Source organism: Lampris incognitus, chromosome 2 (assembly GCF_029633865.1).
Source record: "Lampris incognitus isolate fLamInc1 chromosome 2, fLamInc1.hap2, whole genome shotgun sequence".
Lineage (NCBI taxonomy): Eukaryota > Metazoa > Chordata > Actinopteri > Lampriformes > Lampridae > Lampris > Lampris incognitus.
Genome location: NC_079212.1, coordinates 21,632,007 through 21,658,316, shown reverse-complemented (window position 1 = coordinate 21,658,316; position 26,310 = coordinate 21,632,007). Strand labels below are relative to the sequence as shown.

At 43.6% G+C, this 26,310-nt stretch overlaps 2 protein-coding genes and 1 long non-coding RNA gene across 5 annotated transcripts; 1 reads left to right on the top strand and 2 right to left on the bottom strand.

The window, feature by feature from the left end:
- Positions 1–3,116: 3,116 nt before the first annotated feature.
- Positions 3,117–5,590, bottom strand: neurod4 (neuronal differentiation 4). Its single transcript, XM_056275033.1, has 2 exons — positions 5,520–5,590; positions 3,117–4,300 (listed from the first exon to the last, which is right to left on the bottom strand). Exon 2 carries the CDS (start codon positions 4,292–4,294, stop codon positions 3,203–3,205), a length of 1,092 nt encoding a protein of 363 aa, XP_056131008.1. The 5' UTR covers positions 4,295–4,300; positions 5,520–5,590; the 3' UTR covers positions 3,117–3,202.
- A 2,376-nt stretch (positions 5,591–7,966) lies between these two features.
- On the bottom strand, positions 7,967–25,953 carry LOC130128562 (uncharacterized). The gene is made up of 3 exons (XR_008811918.1): positions 25,818–25,953; positions 8,209–8,307; positions 7,967–8,095 (listed from the first exon to the last, which is right to left on the bottom strand). It is a non-coding gene; the product is annotated as an uncharacterized LOC130128562 (long non-coding RNA).
- Positions 14,017–23,695, top strand: zgc:153867 (uncharacterized protein LOC337226 homolog). 3 transcript variants are annotated; one of them, XM_056298190.1, is made up of 7 exons: positions 17,085–17,172; positions 17,588–17,615; positions 20,098–20,241; positions 20,512–20,685; positions 21,047–21,124; positions 21,657–21,691; positions 23,095–23,695. In XM_056298190.1, exons 1-6 carry the CDS (start codon positions 17,170–17,172, stop codon positions 21,683–21,685), a joined length of 456 nt encoding a protein of 151 aa, XP_056154165.1. In that variant the 5' UTR covers positions 17,085–17,169; the 3' UTR covers positions 21,686–21,691; positions 23,095–23,695. The 3 variants fall into 3 exon arrangements, with proteins under 3 accessions (XP_056154156.1, XP_056154146.1, XP_056154165.1); XM_056298181.1 differs by lacking the exons at positions 17,085–17,172; positions 17,588–17,615; positions 21,657–21,691 and adding exons at positions 14,017–14,193; positions 17,827–17,854; XM_056298171.1 differs by lacking the exons at positions 17,085–17,172; positions 21,657–21,691 and adding an exon at positions 14,017–14,193.
- Positions 25,954–26,310: the final 357 nt, after the last annotated feature.

Sequence of the window (26,310 nt, the reverse complement as noted above, 5' to 3'; positions counted from 1 at the left end):
ATGTTGGTTCTTAGGTAATATTGAACCTATAAATTGTATATTTGTGTCCTCTGTTCACTTTTCTATTACTTCATGATACATCTGTTCTAAATGTGGTGATATTGGCCCATGCACAGCAGTGCATGAAAACGGTGAATGATTGGTTTGCTCTAAACCTACTTGCCACATCTCCTGACCATGTGCAGCACCTAGCTCTTTTGTGATATTTCATCCAACTTTCATTCAAGTGGATTATTTCTCTCTATCCATCTCTGCTCATGTACTTTTGTCTCAGAAGGATAATCTCAAATACCCTCCCCCCTCCCAAAAGTTTGCTGAAACAAAACAGCAATATCACCACCAAGAGGGCCAACGCCAGCTTTCTCTGCCGGCACTTTCTCACAGGCCGAGTGTCTGCCTGTGTGTGGAGCTATGTGTCACTCCTATGGCCTGGCTGACACGGAGGAACAGAAAGGGACACGCTTGTGAATGAGGAGCAAGGACCTCATTCACCTCTGCTGCCCTTATCCCCTTTTCCCTCCTTTTTATACTTCTGTCTTTTCTTTTTCACTTCTCTCCAATCCCCTTTTCCCTTTCCTTCTCTCCCTCTCTCTCTCTCGCTCGCTCTCTCTCTCTCCCTCCAATTTGGCCCAGCTGTCCATCAGCCCCCCGCAGTTCCCCCAGCTGTCTCCCCTCCCCAAACGAGAAGTCCCACAACAATAGAGGTCACAGGTCAAGAGAAAGAACAGGCTGCACTCACAATGGACCAGCGGCGCCCGCTAAAACAATCATTCCCTTTTTCTCCTCTGCCTTCTTCATCGCTGCCAGGACTGGAAAAGACGAACCTTAGGAGAGGTGGCTGAGGAGGGGGAGCGCTCTTGGACAACAGCCTCCTAGGCGCCTTCCCCTTCTTTCAATTGCCTAAAGGACCACAATGATAAACACACTCTCAACACACTCACTCTTGCTCTCAGCACTCCATCTTTGCACTCTGCCACCCTGGTTATTGTTAATCTCAAGAGCCATCATGTTCTTCAACACAGTCAATGGAGTCAAAACTGAGTCTTTAATCACTGGCTGAATGATATAAATATTTAAAGGCCCCCTGACAGTTTCATTTGAGCACGTTGGAAAATCGGCATTGGGATTTATCGATGCTTTTATAGTATCTCTCTCAAACTCAGAAATCTTATGTCATCCGGTTTTGAGTGTGGCTCGGGGATTACTTCTGTAAATTCATCATTTGCAGTTGAATGCATGTTGCAAGATAAGCAAAGGCGAATTGTTTATTTTGGGAAAACTCATTTCTTTCAAAGGAGCTGTAGATATATCTATCTATATATTTTTTTTCATTTCATTTTATAGTCTGATAGATTGCTTTAAAATGAGTTCTTGCCCTAGAATGGTTTGGCATGAGTTTGATGGGAACATGGGACATGTGGGAGTGGGAAAGAAAGACGGAGAGAGAAAGAAAGAGAGAGAGTGAAAGGGGCATATTCAAACAATCTTCTGTGACACATTCACCTGTTTCCCAAAGCTGTTTTCCCATGGCCCACAGCACTGCCATCTAACCTGGTAGAGACCCTGGAGCATGCCTCTGAATGACATCACACACACACACACACACACACACACACACACACACACACACACACGCTGCAGGAGATCCCTATTGCACAGCCACACAGCGCGCCTTTAGTTCAGCAAATATTCCAGCAGGTTGCACTTTTACTTTTTTACCTGCTTTACATTGTGTGCAGTATAACGCATTACCCTGCAAAATAGATCCATTAGGATCAAGCCATTTTTTTTATTAATGGTTCCAGTTTGGGCAGTTCTTCATGATACCTCTAACAAGTCAATTTTATTTGTATAGCCCAATATCACAAATTAAAAATTTGCCTCAGTGGGCTTAACAGCAACACAACATTCTGTCCTTAGACCCTCTCATTGGATAAGGAACAACTACCACATGCCTCCTCCGATACATGTGGAGTCACCAGCCGCTTCTTTTCACCTGACAGTGAGGAGTTTCGCCAGGAGGACGTAGCATGTAGGAGGATCACGCTATTCCCCCCAGTTCCCCCTCCCCCCTGAACAGGCACCCCAACCGACCAGAGGAGGTGCTAGTGCAGCAACCAGGACACAGACCCATATCTGGCTTCCCACCCGCAGACACAGCCAATGGTGTCTGTAGGGACGCCCGACCAAGCCGGAGGTAACACGGGGATTTGAACTGACGATCCCCGTGTTGGTAGGCAATGGAATAGACCGCCATGCCACCCAGACGCCCTCGATCAGGAGACCTTTAGATACATAGAGCTGATGTTGGTGCTGGTCACTGGTTGGATGAAACACATCAAATGTGTCAATGAGATATCTGCTCATGACTATGGGAGGAAAAATAGGGCGAACGTGTAACAGAAGAAACCCCATGGAAACGTTACTATGGAAATAGCATATAATATAAGAATATTTATTCCATTAAGTGCGAACAGAAAAATATGTACAAGGTTACAGGGTGACCAAAAAAAAACATGCTAATGACAGCAAATGAAACATATACCTGAAAGAGCTCAAATAAATAATTTAAATACATCCTCAGTAAAGCCGCCAGTGACTGGCAACATTTCAAGGAGACAGTAAAACTAAAACAGTGCTGAGATATACAAAAGAGCAAGACGACAGGTATGAAAATAAATATTAAATACAGATATAAATAGATGCATTTCTCTTCTTATGGCAAGAGGGACATTGGCTGTAGGCCTCAGTGCACAATTCATGTTTCTGTTCAATGGCTTTTTGATCAATTTTGCTCTCATCTGCAGCCACACAAGTCATTTTCCAACAAAGTTCTCCTTTTGTTTGTTCGATGCCCTACTCCTGTGCACTGCCTTATACATGGATTTCCGATTCGGTAAACCGATCTTTATCTACAACTGTTTACAACTGGAAGATGATGATAATCCAAATATCAACGAAACAAAACCGTACCAAAAAGAGGAATAAATTAATTTCAGAAACCGTTTGGGTGCATTTTTGTATCAGGTAGCCTGAGTTGAGGTGATGAGTCTCTTTTGCTCTCAGAGGGTTTGTATAGTTTCCCACTGTGCCAGATGACATCAGTTCAAATCATCGTCTTTACACAGTTGATAACACGGCTGTGGGTCAGACAGCAGTGTACTGAGATGCAGGGCTTCTCCCCCGGCCAGTCTCATCCCAGTCACTCACTGTAGATGGTGCTCATCTGAGAAGTGACCACGTGAGAGGGATTAAAGGAGTCAAAGGCAATGTCCAGGGGCAGCTCATAACGAGAGGATGGGAAGAGAGTGTGGCCCTGAGGGGCCCCCGGCAGGCCGCCCATGGTGGAAGCAGAGTAATGGTGGGATGAGAGGTAGTGGGCAGGGTGGCCGGTGTGGGGCATGTGGGGGGTGTAGTTCCTGTCTGACTCATGGGGGGAGGGCTCTTTCTTCAGGGCAAAGTTGCCACTGATGCTGAGAGGGGGGGTGAGAGGCCCGTCGTATGGGGGTGTACCACTGCTGCAATTATTAGGGGAGGGGTTGTCATAGGTCGGCCCCTTAAAACCCTTCATGTGGAGGAGGTGAGTGGCCTCCAGAGAGCCATAGGGGGGGCTCGGGAGGCCCGGTGATGGGTAGCTGAGAGGATGGCCAGCCTGACCCCCCACGCCACCTAGCCCTGGGCCTCCACACTTGTCCTCCAGCTTGTTGAGCAGCGATGAAGTTGGTCCCAGCTGCAGGCAACCAGCCACTAAGTTACTGGTGGGCTGAGACAGGCCTTTACACAGCATTTCCACAAAGCCATGGCTCTCTGGGGACTGGCCAGTCTCCAGCACCTCAGACAGGGCCCAGATGTAGTTGCGGGCCAGCCGCAGTGTCTCAATCTTAGACAACTTCTGAGTTTTGGAGTAGCATGGCATCACTCTCCGCAGATTATCAAGGGCATCATTCAGCCCATGCATACGAGACCGCTCGCGAGCATTAGCCTTAACCCGCCTGGCACGGAACCTCTCCTGTCTGGCTTTGGTCATTTTCTTCTTCTTGGGCCCCCTCCGTTTGGGAGCCTTCTCTCCATTTGGTCCAATCTCCTCATCATCATCTTCCTCTTCCTCTTCCTCCATATCCTCACTGCCCAGCTCTGCCGAGGCCCGGGCCCGGCCTCCAACAGCCAGTCCAAACCGCCCCCTCATGTCTGGGCTCTCCTCTCCATCCTGGGAGCTGACATCGTCTTCAAGCCAGCTCAGAGAGCTCACCAGCTCACTCACATCCCCAGACTTCCCGAACGGTTTGGTCATCATCGTGATCTGAGGAGGTATAAAGGTACATTGGTAAAGCGCTTGTTCTGAGCATCTGAAACAGTGTAGCTGGATGTTCATCAACTGTGGCTGGAAAATCATTAAAACACTGCTAAATATACAGTATATATATATATACGATATTCTGCGCCCCTCATTAGTACACAATTGATGGTTTCGGAAAAAAAACGTTTTATATATATATATATATATATATATATATATAATTGCTAAAATGTTTTTAAAAAGTGTCTTCAGCCCTGATTTCCATGAAATAGCGTGAGTGTGCTCTCATTCCTGCAGTAGCACATTGGGGGTCAATTCGTTTATTTCATGGGCAGTTGTAAACTTGTCTTTATCTCATTTTGACACCAAATCAAATTAATTTGTGGTTAGCAATTTAAGCAACGTAAAACACTGAGTGATGGAATATGGCATATACTGTTTCTGGATAGAGTGCTTGCCTGCTGTTAACACCGTAGTCGCTACAGAGACGCTGTCAATCTGGGACAGGACGGGATTTGCCAGGCATATAAAGCTCAAAGATTAAATTGGGGCAGCATGCAAATCAACAACATGGGAACAAACCGCCCAGATAGTGTATAAAGAGGTTACATTTAATTAAATTTGGGTTTTTGATTGTTTTTGTTTTTGTTTTTACTTTATTTTTTCTTATTTACTTGTCCTTGCCTCCCTTGGTCCTGGTGAAATAAATGAGGAGATGAAATTCAATCAACATGGCATAATGGTTAATAAAAAAATAAATACAAAATTGAAATGCAACGCTCCCGAACAAAACTGTCCTACTTTGCAATTGTGCACTTGTGCGTAAAAGTGGGACAGTTTGTTGTAATTTATAATTAACAAACGAATATTATGCACACACTTAATTGTGTCTGGATTACAAAATAAAGGGGGGGAAACAAAAGACAATAATTTCTGTTTTTTAAGGTAACTGAAACAAGTGCACTCGTTTATTTCATACCTCAGTCAAATTGGAAACTTTAATTGATTTTCTCTGCCGCGTGGGAAGCTGCAAAATAGCTGTTTAAAAATAATTGTTTCAATGATTAAAGCTCTAAATACGTCCACCAAGGGAGGTTTGGGGTTTGTTCGTTTGGTTGTTTTTTTTTTTTCGTTTTTTTTTACTACTACTGGCTTTGCAAGAAATCGGTAGGGTTTTTTTTCTTTTAATAAAAATAAAAAAGGAAATAGAGGAGAAACTCACCTGTGAAGACTAGACTACAGCCTATCTCCTCTTGCATGAGCAGTTTAACCAAACACCACCCTGCTAAAGTCCAGTCTCTCTGCGCATGTGCCGGTGTGCCGCGTCCGTCACTCCCTCAGTACGCCGTCAGCACGCGATGGACCTTCATCTCCGACTAGCGGGAATACGTTACCGTACTGCCTTATGGACGGCACGAGCCCCTCCCTCCCTTCAGAGCCCCGCCCACATTCAACTGATCCAAATGCGCGTGGCGGGCTCGTGGCCAGGAGAGAGAGAGAGAGAGAGAGAGAGAGAGAGAGAGAGAGAGAGAGAGAAAGAGCATAAAAACACCACATACGAGTAAACCGTCACTCCTATCAAAAACACCTACCTATATCAATATGTTCATGTAAATAAGTTATTGATAAGTAACACTGATAAGTTGTGATAATGGCTTTGTTGCTGCCACTGTGTGTGGCTTGGTGATTGGACATGTTGAAGAGCAGCATAAACGGTTCGGATAATGGATGGATGGATGTTTTTATTTTTTGCCAGTCACTTGTTTTCTTTATCTGTTTTTCTTCTTCTTTGGCAATATAAGCACTGTCTTGTCGTGCTAATAAAGCTCCTTGAATTGAAAATTGAAATTGAGAGAGGGAGGGGGAGAGAGCGCGAGAAGGAGAGGGGGGGGGTGAGAAAGACAGAGAGAGATTAGCTTTAATGCGTGTGTACCCGTTATTGCGGCTCCTAAATCGTCGCTTTACGTTTCCCAAAGTGGGACTTGCGGAGGGCGACGCCCTCTCTCCATTGGTCTCGGCTAACGTAATATGTGCGCTGCATTTGGAACAACAATCTAAACGGATTGCCATAATCTGTTCATTAGCCCACTGTTTTAGGAGTTTTCCACTTAATTACGCGCATTATACCCTTCGCTGAGAGACGCTCGCCCTCCTCGCTGAGTGTCGGCCTAAGCAATTGTGACAGCTTGGTGTGCGGAGAGCAGGTGTGTGCGCTGTTCACCCACTCACTCAATTGTTTGCCTCTGTTTAATATGGTCATACCCTACCCTTTTAAACTCCTAAGATAGATAGATAGATAGATAGATAGATAGATAGATAGATAGATAGATAGATAGATAGATAGATAGATAGATAGATAGATAGATAGATAGATAGATAGTAGACAATCAGTCTGATTTATTTGCTCAACCAGAAAAAAACAAAAACTGGCATATGGTTACATTGATCCCAGGTTTCATCAAACAGTCGGATGATTAAATAATACCGTGGTAATCAGTGGCTTGCGTAGGTCCGCTGTTAACATCTCTGCCTCCCTCCCCGCCTCCTCATATTATTTTACCCCAATTTCAACAGCGAACGCCACGTCGGAACAAACGGCCGCGGGTCCTCGTTCGTGGCGAGCCGCTACGCGGTGGGGGACCATTGAACTCAGTCGCCACTGACGGCCCGCTCTGGCGAGTCGCACGTGCCCCCACATTGATCCCATTGTGTGTGTGTGGGGGGGGGGGGCAGAGAGAGAGGGGGGCGCAGAGAGGGGTGACAAACAGAGGGAGACACAACTAACTAACGCTACATCTTACTGTCGATCCATCTAGCGACTGAACTTTTTGAACTAGGCTGTAGTCCGCATTTCACCAAGTTTGATGTATTTCCGTGTTTAAGCAGCGATATATATATATATGGTATATTTCAGAAAACAGACACTTATCTAACGACTTGCTGAACCAAATTTAGCAGATGGCTCCATATAGGAAGCGAGGGGGTGGGGACATCTGTTGCTTGGATGCTCACGCGTCACTCGCCTGCCCGAGATTATGTCTCGTGCTGAAACAACCCCATCGTCCAACTCACTAACGGTCTCCATCGCTGCTCTTCAGCTCACTGGCCGTGAAGGCGTGTGGACAGAGGGAGAGGGGACCCTGGTGTGGGTGTGCGGCGCCCCATGTGAAGCAGACAGCACATATGAACAGCGACAACAGTCACTGAGTGGTGTGAGGTGTCTGTGTCCCTAACGCTCCCCCAGGTACATGTGACCCCCCCCACACACACACACAGACCACACACACACACACACATGTCCCCCCAGAGTGTGAGCCTGGCCTCCAACACACCTGCAGCCTGCATAGGGAATCGGAGCCTCGCCTCCTACAATCCTCACTGGTTTCCCAAATGACTGACTAGCGGGAGCGAATTCGGCCCCCCTCCCTTTGCAGCAGCAGCATAGGTGGTCAACCCTCTGCAGAGGCCGTTGTGAACACACCTGATCAGAAGTTCACTTCTGAGGACTTTGCATGACTAAAACTTGAGCGGTGTACTCTTATACACAAACTTTTCCATGCACACAAGATTTATACGTTTTTCTATAAGACAGGTGCCCCTTCAAAAACCCATCCATTTATCCATCCATCCATCCATCCATCCATCCATCCATCCATCCATCCATTACCTGAACCGCTTATCCTGCTCTCAGGGTCGCGGGGCTGCTGGAGCCTATTTCCGCAGTCATTGGGTGGCAGGCGGGGAGACACCCTGGACAGGCCGCCAGGCCATCACAGGGCCTTCTTCAAAAATGTACACCTTAATTGTTATTGAATGAATCATAAAGTTGGTTTACTAAATTAAAACATTTAGTGAAATATATGATTTGATAGTTGCCATGATAGAACTTTACCATCATGTGTAAGTTTTACCTTGACAGGTTCCTGCTGGCCTGGGATTTGTGGGGGAGAGATGAGTCTGTTCCCCATAGGGTTTTCTGTGCCAAGCCTCCACTTCGGCTGCCCCAAAACCTGCAGACGAGCAAAGACTCAACTTGACTGAGAATCCTGACTATAATTGGGGTAAAAGTCATGTACCCAATAGCATGAAGCGGCACAATTTTTCAGGAAACTTCCTCCAAAATTAAGAGTAAATGCCATGCCCATTCAAAGAAAACCCCGAGTGACCCTCCCGAATGAAGTTTATTTGTTGAAAGATTTTTTTTTCTGACTAAGTACCAGTTTGGATTCTCTCATTAGATCTTTAAAAGCTTTTGTTGTCATTATTGGTGCTTCCCCGCGCACGCACGCACGCATGCACACACACACACACACTCACACACACACACACACACACACACACACACACACACACACACACACACACACTTACTCACACAAACTACTGCCACAAGTGAGTTGTCTCTCTCTCTTGTCCCGTGGGACTCAGAGAGGAATGGGGGGGGGGGCGTACACTGTGCTGACAGATGGGTCCTTGTTCCTGTCTTTTTCTCCATCTCCATCTCCGTCTCTCCCCCCCCCCCCCCCCCGCTCACTAAAACACAGACACGGACACACTCACACTCAACCAAGACTGCACGAATACAATAGGAATTAAAACTCCGCACACATGCTCCCCGGTCCGCTCCTGAAAGCTGAGCCCCTTGTAGTAATCATAAAGGATGGAGGGAGCGTGGACGTGTGAGAAGGGGTTGGGGTACTTGGGGTGGGGGGGGGGTATGGTGTATCTGGGATGCCAAGTTTGGATAGGAGGAATCGAGTGATTCTTTAAAGGGTCACTTAGAAGTTTGTTTTGAAAAGGGGACGCCGCCACGTTCCCCGTGACGTGTCGCCGTTTTGGCTCTGCAGCTTTCGACAGTGGCTGAGGTTTCCTGTACCCTGCTCTCTGTTGCACACGCGTGTGCACAGTATCCGCCTGTTTTCCAGTTTGTATGTCTGTTTTTGTATGATTTACAGCAAATATGTGAGTGCGTGTGTGCACGTGTGTGCATGTGTGAGTGTGTGCATGTGAGAAGGAGTGTTTGTGTGTGTGTGTGTGTGTGTGTGTGTGTGTGTGTGTGTGTGTGTTTGTTAACAAGTCCCAGGGCTCAGCTCTCTCCATTTGCTGTTCACTGAGGCTGAATATGGTTACATAGCAGACTTTCCTGAGGGAGAGAATGACAGCCCCAATGACTCTGCCGCACACAGGGGAACATCAGTGGACAGACTTACACACACACACACACACACACACACACACACACACACACACACACACACACACACACACACACACACACACACATGCACGTGCATGCATATATCATGAACCTTTAACCTCAATTTAATCAGTCCATGCAAACCTTCCCCTCTTTCTGTCGTTTCAGTTTTAAGTTTGTCTTCTTAGTCCACAGTGGCAGAGCACATGAAAAATTCCCCTTCCAGACCTTAAAAGAGGGGATGAGAGCGCTAGACTGTCTCAAAGAGTAAATCAAAGCCAGATTATACACGCAGGCTACTGCATAATTGGGAGCGTAAAATTGCCTATTTCCACAGTATGCCACCTGAAGCCCACTCAAGATTTATCTCCCTGCACCTCACCGCCGCGGACACATGACGGTTACATGTTCAAATTAGATGTGTATCGTTGTGATTAGAGAGTTGCCCTAAACACAAGTGTCTTATCTCACCATTATAGAGACATTTGTAGACTTCAAGCCAGCATACCTAAATTTAGCCTTAGTTTTTTTTTTCTGTGTGAATCTGGTCCTGCGTCAGTCTGGTGAAAACACCGAATCGTCTCCATTACTGTATTACAAGCTAAGTTTTGATCAAATTAAGCAGCATTCCATCCAGGCAACACGAACTCGGGATCATTTGAGGCTTATTCCCGTTCCTTTGAGCTAATGGATTTGGAAAACATTCCAATTGGACAGAAATGTAGCTACAGAATGGGAATTGGGCCTGGGGGCTATTCTCACTAAGTGGGGAGAAAGCCATTAAACAAAGGTGCCTGTGGTTTCATATTCAGGATACTTTACAGCCTCCATCCCAGGGCATCACCAGTGTTGTTTTTTTTTCCGGGGTGTGCAGTTAGAAGGGGTAGAAGAGGGGGAGGAGGCTCCATCTGCCATGCCGGCGGTCCTCAGGGAGACGGGCATATCCCTGGGGTGTTTTGGAGAGAGAGGGAGAGAGAAGGGCTGAAAGGATTACACCCAACCACTAATCAAGGACGGTAATCTGTGGGCCCCCATACAAAATCCCCCTTCGCTCCGAAACAACAGTTTGGGACGGAGGACAATACCTCAGCACATATGATATCAGCGCTGTTGAACAACCTGGTAAATACAATGCCAAATACAGGTGTTTATTTTTAATTGGATAAAAAAGAAGAAGCCATGTAGGTGTGATTGGCAGAGAGCCATACAGTGTCTCTGTGATCAGGTGCAAGATTCCCACAAGTGGCCTGGTCTGATTCCCAGTGTGACCATTATGCAAATAGACAAGCCAGCAGCCCTAAATTAGTCCACCAGATAAAAGCACTTTCTAATCAAATTAGATTTCCATGTAATTTTGTTACAATGCATTTTTTATTTGTCTGGCTGTGATTAAAAGTATTTAAAAAAAAGAGAGAAGGAAAAACAGTCTGCAGATTAGGTTTTTCTATTTTTTTGTGCAGTTTATTTTCATTTGTATGGATGCACATTCAATTTTTTTGCAAAGATGATCCTCCTGCCATTGACTTTATCTTTTCATGGCAAGGTGAGAAAGGCCTGTTTGCCCTCTTTTCTTTCAGGGATTTTTGTCACAGTGGGCACCTCCTACCGCAAGGTGCAGCTGCCGAGCTGTTGCCCCGGAAGGTCTTCTCATCCACCGAGAGAACAGCAGCAAATCAAGCTGCCACTACTTTCATGGTCCCTCCTCGATACGGTTTTAAAGTCGGAGGTCTGGGTGGGGTCTGGATCTGCGCGTGGTGGATTTAAAACTGCATGGGACTATAGAAAAAAGGTGCCTAATGATGGTGCCAGTCCTCCGGGGCATACGGCGCTGGAGCATCCCGGCCTGCACCTCCTCTACCTCCTGCAGTATGCCCATTGGCTAGTGAGCCTCTAAGCTGCCTATCCCTGCAACCTCATTGTTCAGTGGGCCCAGCACTGTCAATATTAAGCCTGGCTAATGTGATCTAGAGGCAGCTGGAGCAGGCCCGATTATTACCATGACACAGCCGACTGAGGGGTGTAATGTCATTAAAAATAAATCAGGTGGTTTGGAGATTTGCCGTGGCAGGGGGACTTTGAATGGTATTAGGTGGGAGAACTGCCATAATTACATTAGTCTGTTGGGGTACCTCAGCAGATCTGCTGAAACATTCGCTTTAACTTGGGAGTAGTGTAATTGAATTTCGTCTCACAACAGCCCACGGAGAATGAAACATAAAGACTACGATGCCACCCACCCCCTAAATTAAGTGGCTCAGTAATTTCCAAAAAAATGATATTAGATATGTGGAGAACTTTGCGAAAACCTGCATTTCAGAGAGCAATTGCTTGTTTTCATTTCATGGATCCAAGCGACGTGTAGATTATTGCCGTTGTTATTATTAGCCAATAGCGACGGATTATAGCTGCAGATGATGAGGAAAACGTGAGGCACTGCCATCTAATCTTCTTAAACTGACACCGTGTTGTCTGGTCGGCAGACTCATCAACAATCGGCTGGCTCCGCATGGGGCCACACTGGGCTCCTGAATAGGCTGCACACGCAGACGGGCGACCTTGGACCTCCAAAGTGTGTGGGTGGGTGGGTGGGTGGGGGGGGGGGGGGTCAAAACAAATTAAATGTAGCATTTATTGTTTTCATTATGAAAGTTCGTTTTGGATAACTTTGTTTACGAGGATTTTTTTTGTTTGTTTATGTTTTTGTTTATGTTATTTTTGTTTACAATTAGCTTGTTTGATGCGCTATATCAAGGCTCCACAGAAGTGCCGTTGATCGCGCAGCGAGGGTCTCGTGACGCCATTGTTCTGACGCTCGACGAACATAAACGGTGATTTCAAGACCCATTGGGTGCGCGATGGATTGTGCCCAGAATTCACTGAAGGGTGCAGAGCATCAATTATGAGGACCGGGCCAAAGCAACGCCGGTTTGTAAACCTCGGGATGAGTTAGTCGTGTGTTCTGTTGTGCCAAGTTACAATATAGGGAGGTAAACAAGAAAATGAAAGAATTACCAATTAAATAAATAAATCGATAAATATATAAATAAATAATCAAATGGTTGCCAACAACCCCTCCACACACGTCATACATGAGCGTACACCACCAGAAAAAAAACAGGCATTAATAAATGCTTCATTCCATCCACACACAAAAACCCCCCAGAAAAACTAGGGATCGCTATAAAGTTAATGACAATGGTAATATTCTAGCTGTAATTCGATGTAGTAGCGTTATTTGCACTTCTTCTACAGTGGTTATCGGGAGTTGTGTGCTTTTTTTTCTAAAGAAAACAGAAATGTTCATTTATTGCATTATTAACGTGAAATTTAAAAAAAAAAAGAAAAAAGATCAACATCGACAAACAGTCCAGTTTTGGGGTCTTCAACCCGTCATGCTCTCTGGTTGTGAAACATTGACATCTAGTGGTGAGAGTGTGAAATAGTATTTTAAACTGGCGAGGACGCTCCTGTACAGTCGACATACTACTTACTATACTACATGTGCAGAAATATAGGCCTAGTTTGTTCTATATATTTCTCCTGACATTTTTTTATGTCTTTGGTAATGCAGTCCCGTAAAGAATCAATTTATTTTCTTGATTTGTTGAATCAATTTTATTTTTAAAGTCAAGTTAATCACAATGATGATAAACCGTTAATGCCTTGCAACATCCATCTTGATTATGTTCATTATAGGTGATTTACAGTGGTGCACAGATAGTGGCTTTTGTATGACTCATTTATATGTGAACTTGAATCTGCCAGAAAACAATATGGCTGAATTGTTAACACTCCCACTCCACTAGATATTGTAGACCCCTGCTCTTGTGTCTGGGCATACAGCATCGGTATCAGCCCTACAGGAAGGAGAGCAGAGAGAATATCTGGGGAGTAAATGCAGAGAGGACATCTTTTATTCCAAGAGCCAAAATAGAACAATCTATTATTAGCTAACCGACTAACGAAGAGACACACAATATGTGTTTAAAATATTATTGCTGCGACTTATTCACAGATACAAGAGGCTGATCCCAGGCAGGCTAGCGTTTGTGTATTTAGACCGCTTGAAAGCACACAACTAGTAATACTTATTGCTCCCCCACTCCCATGCACACGCCTTTCTGACCCAAATAGAAGCATGTGCTTGGAGTCAAACATCTGAGCTTGGTTCTCTCTGTAAACACCCCACCACCGCCTTATTCTATACTCCCGCTCTCATCTGCCTTCCTCCCACACCTCCCTCGTTCACTCATTCACTCACTCACTCAAGCATATTCCTTTTAATGCATCCACCTCTGTCTCATCCACTTGCCAGTCCCTCAGGCATCATAATTCCCCCACCAATCTCTCTCTCTCTCTTTCTCTCTCTCCTTCTCTCTCTCTTGCCCCCCCCCCACTCCTCTGCATAATATACACATCTGACACACTTTCTGTCATACCTCGGTACCTCCACTTCTACTTTCAGCAACCACACCAGCTGCTGGTGCAGGGAAAGAAGTTTAGACTGTTCTGGATATCAGGAATGGCCCCTAAAAGAGAGGCGTCCATTAAGAAATCTCCATCACCAGGGGCTCAGCCCAGACTGGGTCCCCCTTTCCCTTGCCTCCCTGCAGCCCCTCCAGCTCCAAGACCTGCTCCAGAGCAGAAGCCAAGGATGCTGCGTCCCTCGGACTCCCCATTTGACCCAAGCACCTTGGAGGTGAGTGAAGCAACTGCATTGCCTGACCCTGTATGTGACAAAGCTAATCTGGGCCATTCGTGAATCGAGATGATATGTAGATGTCTAGCTGTAGCTGATGTGTTTATCAAGAAATAACCAGGTTCATGCTCTAGATAGATAAGGCTTTGTTTCCATAGCAAATACTAAATCTCAGTCAGAAATACGCCATTCTTTTATGTCCTTCATGGTTGCATGCGAGGTCATTGTATAAAATGAGCACTTTATTGAAATTAATATATCTAAGATCCTTGACAAGGACCTACCTTTCCCTGAATTTGAAGCTTATCGCGGAGATTTAGATGTCAGTGAAAGTCTGGGATTAGGATGAATCAGGCTAAGAAAAGAAATAGGACATTAACAGGACCAAGGCTGTCTGCCAGTCTTTGGCCTCCTTAGGGGAAAAGAAGCTGTTAGCCAGTATGTGCTATTACTGTGCAGGGGATTAAATTAAATCACTGCTCTTTGTACCTAGCAGACTTTTCATTAAATAGGGGAAAAAGAACAATAAAAACAAAATAAGAAATAAACCTGAAAAAATGTAGCACCTTCCTACAGACTCACTACTATTTCACATACATTGGCCTCAATGGCAAGATTATAATCTGAAAGATGAGGGACTACGCCCACTTGATCATATCTTTTGGCAGATGGTTGAGATAAAACCTCATCGGATAAATAGCAAGTTTTATCCGGTGTGCTGGCAAAGGTTCGGTTATGTGAATGCAAAGGAGATTTATGATAACTGTTATCAACAATATAAAACACTTTTAAAGATGCATAATGCTACTTAAATCCTTCATTGTTCTGCCATGTGGATTCAACAGCCAACCAAAAACAAGCAAGACATATAAATTCACATAGAGGGGTAGCACTGGTACACAACACGTTTGCCAACGTTTGCTATTTTTGAATGCCCTCAGAATAAGCGCTCTGTGGTCGCTGCATAGTTTGCCGAGGATTGTAAATACAAATCAAATTATTTCGGGGGGGGGGGGCATCAAACGACAAAAAACAGCTCAACCGGCCGGGCTCCTGTAGTTTCTGAATGCAAAAATCTGGGGAGTGTGTGTGTGTGTGTGTGTGTGTGTGTGTGTGTGTGTGTGTGTGTGTGCGCGTGTGTGTGTGTGTGTGTGTGTGTGTGTGTGTGTGTGTGTGTGTGTGTGTGTGTGTGTGTTCCAACATTGAATAGCCAAAGGTGAAATGGTAGCACACACACAGATCGTCAGGACAAAGTTGACCAATCTCAATTTCACCAATTTATTCTGGCCATGTCAACTAACATGCTAACCTTTCGACCTAGTGGCCTTCATCAGAGCATCTGTGTATGTGTTTGTGTGTGTGTGTGTGGGGGGGGTGAGTCGTTCACTTTGTTTCAATTGGCATCCTTCAGCAACCACTGCTGATATTTTACCAGTCATATTGTGCTTCAAGAAACACAAAAATACTATACATGGCACCTTCAACCCAACACATGCAATGTCACATAAGCAATTTGTAATCACATGCATTAATTTGTAATGCTTGCCATAACTGTATCAAGTAAGACATGATTTCAATCTACAAAAAGTGAATTTATGCTACATATTACTTTTGATTTTTTTTGTAAATAATTACACTAGTTTGGTAGACTGTTAATGTGTGAAGAATTCAAACAAAGTTTTGAAATTAGTGAATCAGCTTGGCAGATGTTTCTCTGTAAGATGGAAAGATGTTTCTATGTAAGACAGGCATATCCTTTTTATGAAAGAGTCTTAATTTCTGTAACTAGAAAAAAGATAAATTGTGGAAATATTACTGAGGTCCATAGGGCACCATTATGTTATTGCCAGGAATTGCAGGGGAAGGTCCAAGGGGCCAATCAAGAAAAAAATTTTACATATTTCCATGTATAGACGATTGTCAAAGTGGTTTAGGTTTACAGTGGTTTAGGTGAAACTGTTTTTTCGTTGAACAGTAGCTTCAGTCTGGCCCAAATTGAGCTTAGCACACTGTGTTCATATTGTGCTTTGGCTTTGCTTTCATTACCATATGCTTTGTATGTTATTTTCACGTTTATGCTGCTGCAGCATATCATTTGGATTTAGGGACGGACTCATTTAGCCTGGGAGATGAAACTGCAACATGTAAAATAAGGACACCAGTGACGCATGAGGTGGATTACTGAACAGGCCGATTGGGCAGAGGCCCATGGGGCTCAAGGGGTCAGGGGGGGCCCTAAACCAAAGCCTCTGCATGAAGCTGCTGTTGTTAAATTTTCATTTCGTGCCGCAGAGTTGAAGAACTCAATCATGAGTTAGTAACAGCTTTTTGTTAATATCGATCAAAAGTGGCTTTAATGTATTTCATATTTGTGATTGAGAGCTGAGTTTTTTTAATGGGCTGTTGGCTTTAATTGAGTGTACCTGCACTGTAAATCCTGTTGAGGTACAGGTGAAGTGCTGTTAACTTAGTGTGCCTGAGCTGGGGGGTGTCCGTTCCCAGCGGCCTATTGTCTCATAACCCATCGTGACGTGACCAAGACAATCCTTCTAAAAGGCGAATAAAATGCGGTCGATATGCAATGGCACCAGTTCGTTGTCTCAAGACCTGATCTAAAGCCATTTTACCCTGCATTGCTAAATTCGAGCTGAATTTGCCAAACTGCAAAGTTCAGGTAAATTCAGTGCATGCCTGTTTTTTGTTTTGTTTTTTTCTTCGGTGGTTTCGTGCGGTCGATTAAAAAAAAAGCAAAAAACAAAACAAAAAACAATGAACAAAGATACATGTGAACCGCACACCTGAGGGCAATGTTGCAGACGTGCTCCCTCGTGTTTTGGGATGGTGCGCACGCAGTGCCCAGCACGCGCAAGTGCACGGTGATGACGCGCTGTTTGAGGCTCTCTTCTGCCCTTCCCACTGGACCGACACATTCTTTTGGCTTACCGACGGAGCGGTCACACTTAAGCGGCCACAACCATGGTGGGTTTCCGGTCCTCTGGTTATAGTTAACAATAAAAAAAATGTAGTCTATACGATAGGTGTAAGTTGTAAAGAATATGGTGCAGAAATATAGTTTAGCTTGGAAACCTTATCGTAAGGAGATATAACAAAACACTGGTTCGCTAGCCAGCTCATGGGCTGCTAGCGGAAGTGTAACTTGTAAGGCTAGCCGCGTTAGCTAACGGTAATTAAAATGTACAGTGTGGCGATGTTCGCTGATTAGATGGCTTTGAAATTGTACCTGCTCAGTCTCTCCGACATAATAGATATTCAGGGCCAGAATGTCTTGCTCGAAAGTGTACGTTTGTTTTCTCTATACGTTCGTCAGCGTTAGGTTACTTGGCACTATGGCAAAAGACGTCATTTTCATATAGCCTAATTTCTCTTTGAACAGTCTGACTTCACGGAAGATCAAATCCTTGGTGAGTCGCAAGTTTGTGTTGTGATACCCTCCAGCTGCCCCATGATTTGCATGTCTTCATTGTTTCTTGATTTGGATGCCACTTTGCTTTTGTCTGTCCTATCATCTGCCCTTTGCCTGCCTGTCATCCTGTAAAGGTAGTTCTGGTTAAGTTTACCCTCTTTTCCGAGCTGTTTCACCACTTTCCACTTCACACTGCTTGTTCTTTCCAGATTGAATTTAACCTGGAACAGATACATGGTAAGTTGCGGATATGAGACCCCATGAGCACATAGTAACTGATGGATATCTTAGGATCTCTTAAGGCGTGAACTGCATGTTGGTTTCTGGATAAACAAAGCATAACTCTGAGTGAGAGTTGCTTGGCAAGTGATGTTTTGGTATATTAGAAAGTGACATTTATGCATCATGCTAATTAGTAGTTTTGACAGTGTTTGCATTGTTCTTTATATGGTCAAGTAACGCATTAGCAACGACCATCTCATTCTTAACGCCATACATGGCCAAAGTTCACGTTTGTTCTGCAAAGGCTGACTGGTGTTGGTACGCATGCATTCCTGATTGTGCTAGTTTAACATAAAGTTTGCCTGTTATCTGCCTAGCAGGTCATCTCCATGAGCGTTCCCTTTTTTGGTGCTGGGCACAGTGGTGGATGATTTTCATCCTCTGTCTGGTTTGTTTAATCACCGTTGACATAATAGGCCACAGCTAGCTCACTCTCCTCCTACTTTTCTCCACTCCTCCAATACCAAATATGGTGTTGGGAAAAGCTCTCACAGGCCAGAGGGGAAGAGACACATTCCTGAGAACAGGAAAAGCTTCACAACAGAGCCTGAAATTTTGGGGAAATGCTCTTTCCATAAAGTTACTAACAGGCCTGGCCTGTAGGAGTCTATGTAGCTGTTGCGTAATCCCTAAATCTTGATCTTTCAGATAGCAAAATCCAGGCAAAGCCTTTTTATTCGGATGCTCTTTGGTTGATTGTTGAGCTAAACTCGCTTGTTTTGCATTGGAACGAAGATGGATAAATCAACACTGACATCAGTAAAAAGCTACTTAAAGTCATGGCTGACAGATGATTAGGGCTGTGTTGCACGGTGTTGCATTTCCAACAACAAGACAAACGGTCATTAATACCTGTTTGTGTCTTGGATGGCTCTGATAACCTAAGCAGGTCTACTATTCAACCATACTGAAATATTTATTGTAGTAGGGTTGGCAGAAGGGAGAGGCATCAAATAATGTTTTCTAAAGCCTTGGAATGTGCAAATTCACTTGTGAGACTGCTTGCCAGATCGGCTTTAGCTCCATCTGGTAGTGCTAATAAATGAATGTATGCTGTCAAGCTGCTGCTATATTAATCTTGTCAGTCTTTTTACTGCTATACTGCCACATACACTGAGTGATGAGATATTGAACTTGATATAAAAGTGCATTGCACCACATCACAAATCAGATGGATGGCCTATGAATCCCTCACCTTTGTTAGCTAGTTGAGATTTTGTTTGTCAATTTCCAGGAAAAGTTTTAATGAGGGTGAAATAACCAGTGGTGTACATCTGATGTTGCAAATCAAGCAAGACTCAAAACAGAAAAGCATTCTGTTTTGAGTCCTTAAAGTTAACAAACAAAAATGCTGTTTTTAGAGTATGCAGGAGGGTGAATTAATAAAACAATCTAGGCTATTCTCTAGAGTTAATTGAGATATCAGCTAAATGAGGAAAACCCCTGGGGTGTGGGCACAGTTCAGATTGGAATTTAAGATAAATTTAGTAAGGCTGTGATTCTAATCCACCCCCTTCAGTTGTTAGACTTTAAGTAGATAACCTCTGAGGAGAAATCTATTGTTAAAGCTTTGATCTGTTCAGATAATTTGTTACTAAATTGTAATCCTACAACACATGGAAGAATCAAATCCAAGTCTTGATTCCCTTTACTGAAATGCATTTAGATTAAGTTACAAAGTATATATAAAGGTCATTCTGTTCGAGAATTGTTTGTCCTCTACTTATTATGGTTAACAATGGTCTCTAATTATCCTGGATCGACTGGGCCATGGAACCTAATCAGACTTTGTACTCAGATTTTGTACAAGTACTTTGTACTTGTATCTTTTTGCCCTTCCTAGTCCTATTACTTTTACAAAGGCCACATGTGATTGGGTCAACTCAAGACTGACAAATAAAGGCCAACATAATCAGAATTGTAAATGCGAACTATCTGGGTTGAGCCACACTTGGGCCTAGATGAAAATTGTCAGTTGTTAAACAAACTCAATGTCACTGCGTCAATGTCACTCATCAGCTTGCCTCTGTACATTCTATAACTGCTTGTTTTGTTTCTTCAACATCTGTCCCTTTGTTTGCTTTCATCCATTTGTCATTTAACTCCCTATGCTATAGCAACTCTTCATGTGTCTACCTATCTCTCCCTTCCTTAGATAGTTCCCATCTAACCTCTCATGTGCCTTTCGACCCCCACAGAGTTTAAGGAGGCCTTCCTGCTGTTTGACAGGACAGGCGATGGGAAGATCAGCTACAGCCAGTGTGGGGATGTCATGCGGGCCCTCGGGCAGAACCCAGTCAACGCTGAGGTGCTCAAGGTCCTGGGAAACCCCAAGGCTGAGGGTAAGGGGAAGAACGCCTGAACACATTGACACTATATACATGTATGTATGTCGTTTATTTTCCAACAAGGAATAGAAGTATCTGTTTTTAGAAAACAGATTGTTTCCATACCAAGGAACATTTTTGAAATTTGTTTCATCTTCCCAGGCTTGTTTGCACAATTTTGATCCTAAGATAAGAGTACTGTTGACCACCTGTATTGTTGAGTGCTGTAGCTGTAAGCTCACTGCAAGTTGCCTCATTGAATCCATTTGCACTCATCTTTTACAGAGATGAACCACAAGATGCTAGACTTTGAACAGTTCCTGCCCATGCTCCAAGCCATTGCTAAGAATAAGGACCAGGGCTCTTTTGAGGATTTTGTAGAGGGACTGCGTGTCTTTGACAAAGAGGGCAATGGCACAGTAATGGGGGCAGAGCTGCGTCACGTCCTCACAACGCTAGGTAGATCAAGTTTTCATTACACTTGGAAATCTCTATGGGAAATTTATAGTACATCTTCTTTTTCATTTAGTGTTTTATTTTTTTATTATTAAGAAACGGAAACAGATGATCCACTGTGGCGACCCCTAACGGGAGCAGCCAAAAGTAGTAGTAGTAGTTTTATGTTGTTATTATTATTTATTTATTTTGGACATGTACCACTTAGGTTACAAAAGGGACTTTGACAGAAGTCTCTTTCTAGTGCATTCATAGAAATGGCCATTTTATTCAACATATTTAACCTAAAACCCATAGTTTACATGTCAAAATGATTTGGAAATTGTGTCTGCTCAGTGTGAATCCACCCTGTTTCGTCCTCCAGGAGAGAAGATGACAGAGGAGGAAGTGGAAACACTGTTGGCAGGACACGAAGACGCTAATGGCTGCATCAATTATGAAGGTGAGGGAGAAAAAGAAAGGAGCAGGATTGGAGGGTGCCACCAACTAATTAGGTTGATGATGTATAGCGAGGCTGTCTCCTTAAACATGCAAATTGCTCAGTCTCAACCAGCATAACCACGCTTGATGTGGGTATAGACCTTTAGTCAAGCATGACAACCCATTCATGCTGTTTTGAGGGATCAATTACTGTGTGGCTGCCAATACAACTAGCAGGTGAAGAGAAATTGATCCAAGTATGAGATTGCTGTCATACTCTGGCATTCTGATACTGGCATTTTAAGGACAGCTTATGGAAGCATGTTTTTGTGAAGAGTGACCCGAAAGTCACTGCAGTGGTACTCAATAATGTCTCTTTAGCGAGGTTGGGCCAAGGATGTTCGTCCGAGAAGTTACAATGTCAAGCTGCCAGTCATGTCAGTACAACTCAATACCTGTGCTCATACATTGGCCATGATTAAGTCGATGGCTGACTGAAAAGGCATTTTGTAAATATCAACTGATGATGTTGTGTAACTGTTCTTCCTCCACAGCCTTTGTCCGCCACATCATGTCTGGCTGAGGGCCGGTACGGGCATTGGGTATACCAGGAGATGGCGCTGCCAGGCTTTCCTGCCTTTTTGCCCCGTTAAATATAGCCCACAAACACTTAGACGAGCTTAACTCTGATCTAATTGGTATAAGCCATGTTTCCATCAAACTTTGCATGCAAATTCTGTATTTGTAAATGAGTTAAAAAAATGTGTAAATGCTCATTTTATTTACACTCACTCAAGATGGAAAAGCAGATGGATTCATGAAGAGATTATGCATTGTAGAGCAAGAGAAATTCAGATTTTGAATTGCTCCATTGGCAAGTAGTTCTTGTCCACCTTTCTATTTTTTCTCATGATTTTTGGTCATACACACAGATATTTTTGCATTCACTTAAAAAACACCAATTCTGAATTGTTTTTTTTCTTCATATAACAGCTTAATTAAAACTTTCTTAATATTTAGGTGGAAACATGGCTAATGTGACTTGGAGCAGTGCTCTGTTAAAAGGTAGATTTTACCTTAACCTGCAAGCTGGAAAGTCCTGGTGGTCCCTCTTGTTTTTTAGTCCTGAGGCTTTGACCCATTTGTAGCCTACTCCTGTTCTGTCTCTCTCTCCTGCAGCCCTCTTTTGGCCCCTGGCTGCAGCATGCCCTTCTGCATGTGTCTGGGCATCCCCTCGGTTTGTAGGGGGACATGGTAGATATGCAGGGAAGTGACTGGTCTCACTCGGGGCTCAAGAGCTGGGATGGCCAGGTGGCCGTCAGCCCACCATTTTGAACCAAGGATGTAGGTCACAAGGCAGCTCTCATTTAGGTACATTTGTTTACAGCTGCATCAAATTATGCTGGTTCACATTTCTGATGACATTCTCTAAGAAAACAGGTACTTGCCACTTTTTTTTTTTGGTGGTGGTGGGGGGGTATATGCACCAGCTTTAAGGAGAGTGGACCAGTCCCTCCTTCTACTAACCAGATAATTTCAGTGAATTTCTTTTTTGCTGGTTCTCACTTCATCCTCTACCCTGTTGGAAGCTGATTGTAGCTGGGTGCTCTCTGACCTGACTTGTAGCTCCCCTGATCTTCATTCCTTCTCTCAGCTTCTGAAGTAGAGGAAAGCAAATGCCGAGGATGGCTTCTCTAACAGACTTTTCCTGGATCCAAGGCGAGGCCAAACCCATCTGCTTTTGCTGAGCAGGAGATAGAGATGATTAAATCACATTTCTCTATCTAAACCCCCCCCCCCTTCTTCAAACCCTTTTTTCCTCTAACGAATCTACAGAAGGTGGGGGATCTGCCTCCAAATGCAGCATCTCCCAACCAGGATCACCAAAACTGGATGAGAGTGGGGCCCGGTTACGGATGCTGTAGTTGGAGAAGGTCTCCATCACACAGTGAGCTGTAAATCTTATTTCTTTTTTTTCCCTTTTCTTCACAGAGCTGGTCAGGATGGTCATGAATGGGTGAAGATGAAGAGCATTTTTTTTTACCCCCGTTTTCCTTTTATACCTTGTTACATATCCCTTGTCTTTTTTTTCAGTTTGCTTCCACAACCTTCTTTTAAAATCACTTCCTGAGTTACTTCACATGTCTTTTTATTTTAAAAAGTGCCTTTTACATTCCCCAGTTAAGACCACAAATGACTTGGCTGCTGTTGCCCTCCTTGGTCACATGTGACCGACTCTCATTTAATCAGGAACCTTTGAACTCACGTAGTCTGCAATAACATTCCGAGATGCAGCACTAAAGACTACCTGACATTGGATATTGATGTAATTGATAGTTTGTTGATGTTTGCGACATCAGAATGGATGATTGTCAGTGACCTACTGTAGTATTGGCAAAGACTCGCTTTGGCTGGGAACATGTCACCCCACCCCCTTACTACCGCCAGAGCTATGCAGTAAACGAGTATGCTAAAAAGCCATACAATCATGAGGTATGAAAAAGAAAAGCGTCTCCAGCAACTTCCATGTTTTATTTTCCCCCTACGTTTGTTGCTACATTTAAATAAAATGGTTTTTTTTTCTGAAAACTTAGTTGATTGTTGTGTGATGAATTCTCAAAGTGATGTCTTGCATTCCATGGAATAAAGAGGACCGGTTGCCATCTGAGCTCATTTTAGTAGGTTTTGGTATTGTGCGTATTATAAATACCATCATGTGGAATCACTTGCAATACGTTTACAGCAACAGAAGAGGGCAGTATTGCTGCTCAGTCCAATGCTACTTTAAAATGCACCGTTTGACTGCTCTCACCTCTAGGCTCTTGTATTAGGTTTAAAGGTGTTTGACTATAAACAAAGTATAAATGCTTAACTCCTTAGATTTAATCGTGCTACCTTGACTAAAGAATTTATAACTTATTATTGTGGTACACGATAAAATGGTGCAAAAAGTGAATAAAGTTGAACAAGAACAAGATTTTTTTCCTTTATGCAAATGGTTGGTCGTGCGCAAGAGTGTGGGGGGTCATTGGACCTACCTTTTAAAAAAAATGGGGGTACCATAAAGTCTAAAGTGTATTCATATACTACATACTCAGTTCACTATTCACTCACTACCGTATGTTTAAAGTTGGACCGAAATCGGTAATCAGGTTTAACGTTTCATGTCTTAAAAACCTTGAACGTGACATAAAACTATTAACCAACTTTTTTTTTAAATTATTTGTACATTACTTGTGTTATTCCTACCTTTATCCGTAACTTCCTATTTGTCTCAAGAGCTGTATGGGAATGGCCCAATCTATATTAATATTCATGAGCTGGCAAGTATTAAAAAAAAAGCCTGGTGCAGAGTGGCTTCATATTTCGGCGATATGATCTGATAGGCTGTATGCAAATGAACGTGATGAGGTATCAGAAAAATGAAAGAAGCCGAGATGGGACCTCTTAAAGAATATATATATAATGTATCTATTTCGAACAAACAAACAGGATATAACATGAGATGAACATACAGATAAGCCATTGTCAATAATCTTAAGTGATTAACAAATCCACACATCAAACTCCGCGAACAAATCTCCGTATGAATAAAATTGTGTTACATGTTCGAAAAGGAGTGGAAGGAAGTATACACATTTTTCCTACCACTTCTCACCTACTCAATTCAGCTACTATACATTTCAAACTCAATTCTCACTATAAATCTAATTGTATGTCTGTTTATATGCATGATTGAACTAATAAATTATGTAGGAAATATTGTTTCAATTTCGGCCAAACTTTGAAGGTGCTATGGGATTTCGAACATTAATATAGCAGCAAACAACTATTTGCTATGTAAAGAGATAGTGGAGTAATGGCGTTCTGGGCAGAGATTGAAGTCACACTCCCTGTGTGTGTGTGTGTTGTGACCCAAGTTTCTCTGTTCTTTGTTTTGGAAGCTGGTGTTCTGCCATAATATGCACCCCTGCCGTAAAATGCACCCCTTTATTTAGCCGCGTAAGATACGTCCAACTTCCATCCGTGACAGGTTGGAGGGATGACTGGCGCATTCACGGTCTGTTGCAAATTAGCAATACAGTAGGTATCCATCCGTTACCCAAACCGCTTATCCTGCTGTCAGGGTCGCGGGGATGCTGGAGCCTATCCCAGCAGTCATTGGGCGGCAGGCGGGGAGACACCCTGGACAGGCCGCCAGTCCATCACAGGTACTTTCAACTTGCTCAAAAAAAACAAAAATCCATTTTGTAATTATAGCTGGGTTATATTTCCACGGAACGCGGTGTCGTGGAATAAGAAAGGCATTGGTTTGGGTTCGTAATTATCCGTTGTGAATTACAACATAGGCGGCGCTATTATGAGGCTAGGGGAAAGCTTAGCTTCCCCAAAATTGCTACTGAAAACAATTAACGTAAATCCTAAAAACCCTATTTATATATCTGTAACTAAAAGAATCATCCAAAACGTGAGTGGGCCACTGACATGCATATGGTCAGTTATTTCTTTTTATCTCTACTTTTATTTCTTTTTAAGTGCTCGCGACAGTAATTTAACTTCCCTGACAGTGCGGTTGTTTAGCAAACAATCCCCCCCCCCCGAGCGACGTAAAAGAATTAAGTATGTAGGAGTGATGCCATGGTTAAAAAAAATCAAATACTTTGGGGTCAGAGGAGTAGGCTAAATGATCAATCAATGTGATGTTGTAAACTGACCTTAATTGACCATTTCGGTCGTCAAATACCGACGCTTTGGCACGCCTCTCCCAACACACGATGCGGATAGAGGACATTTTAGCAGGTCTTGCAGAAACACGTTATGGGGTTGAGTTGGGGTTGAGTTCAAATGTCCGAAACGTTGCGTTCCAACAATTTCCTGGCGAGACCTTAAAGAAGTTTCGTCATAACTAATAAACTAAAGATCATATACGTTCACTGAACGAAGATTACGAAAATAAAAACGTTATCAAAACGCATTTGAATGCCGAAGCTCTTAAAATATCGCATTTTCCTCTGAGAATAAAAGGACCAACCATTTTTTTCCCTCGCAGACCGAAACTTGACGGTCACGTGACTTGGACGCCGGCTCCACCAACACTGGCCAAACTTAAACGTTGATACGAAACGTGTTTTTTGGTTCAGAAACGTCCGAGATTTTCACGTATCCGTGGTTTACAGAAACGCAAAATGCCAACATTTTAATTCCGGC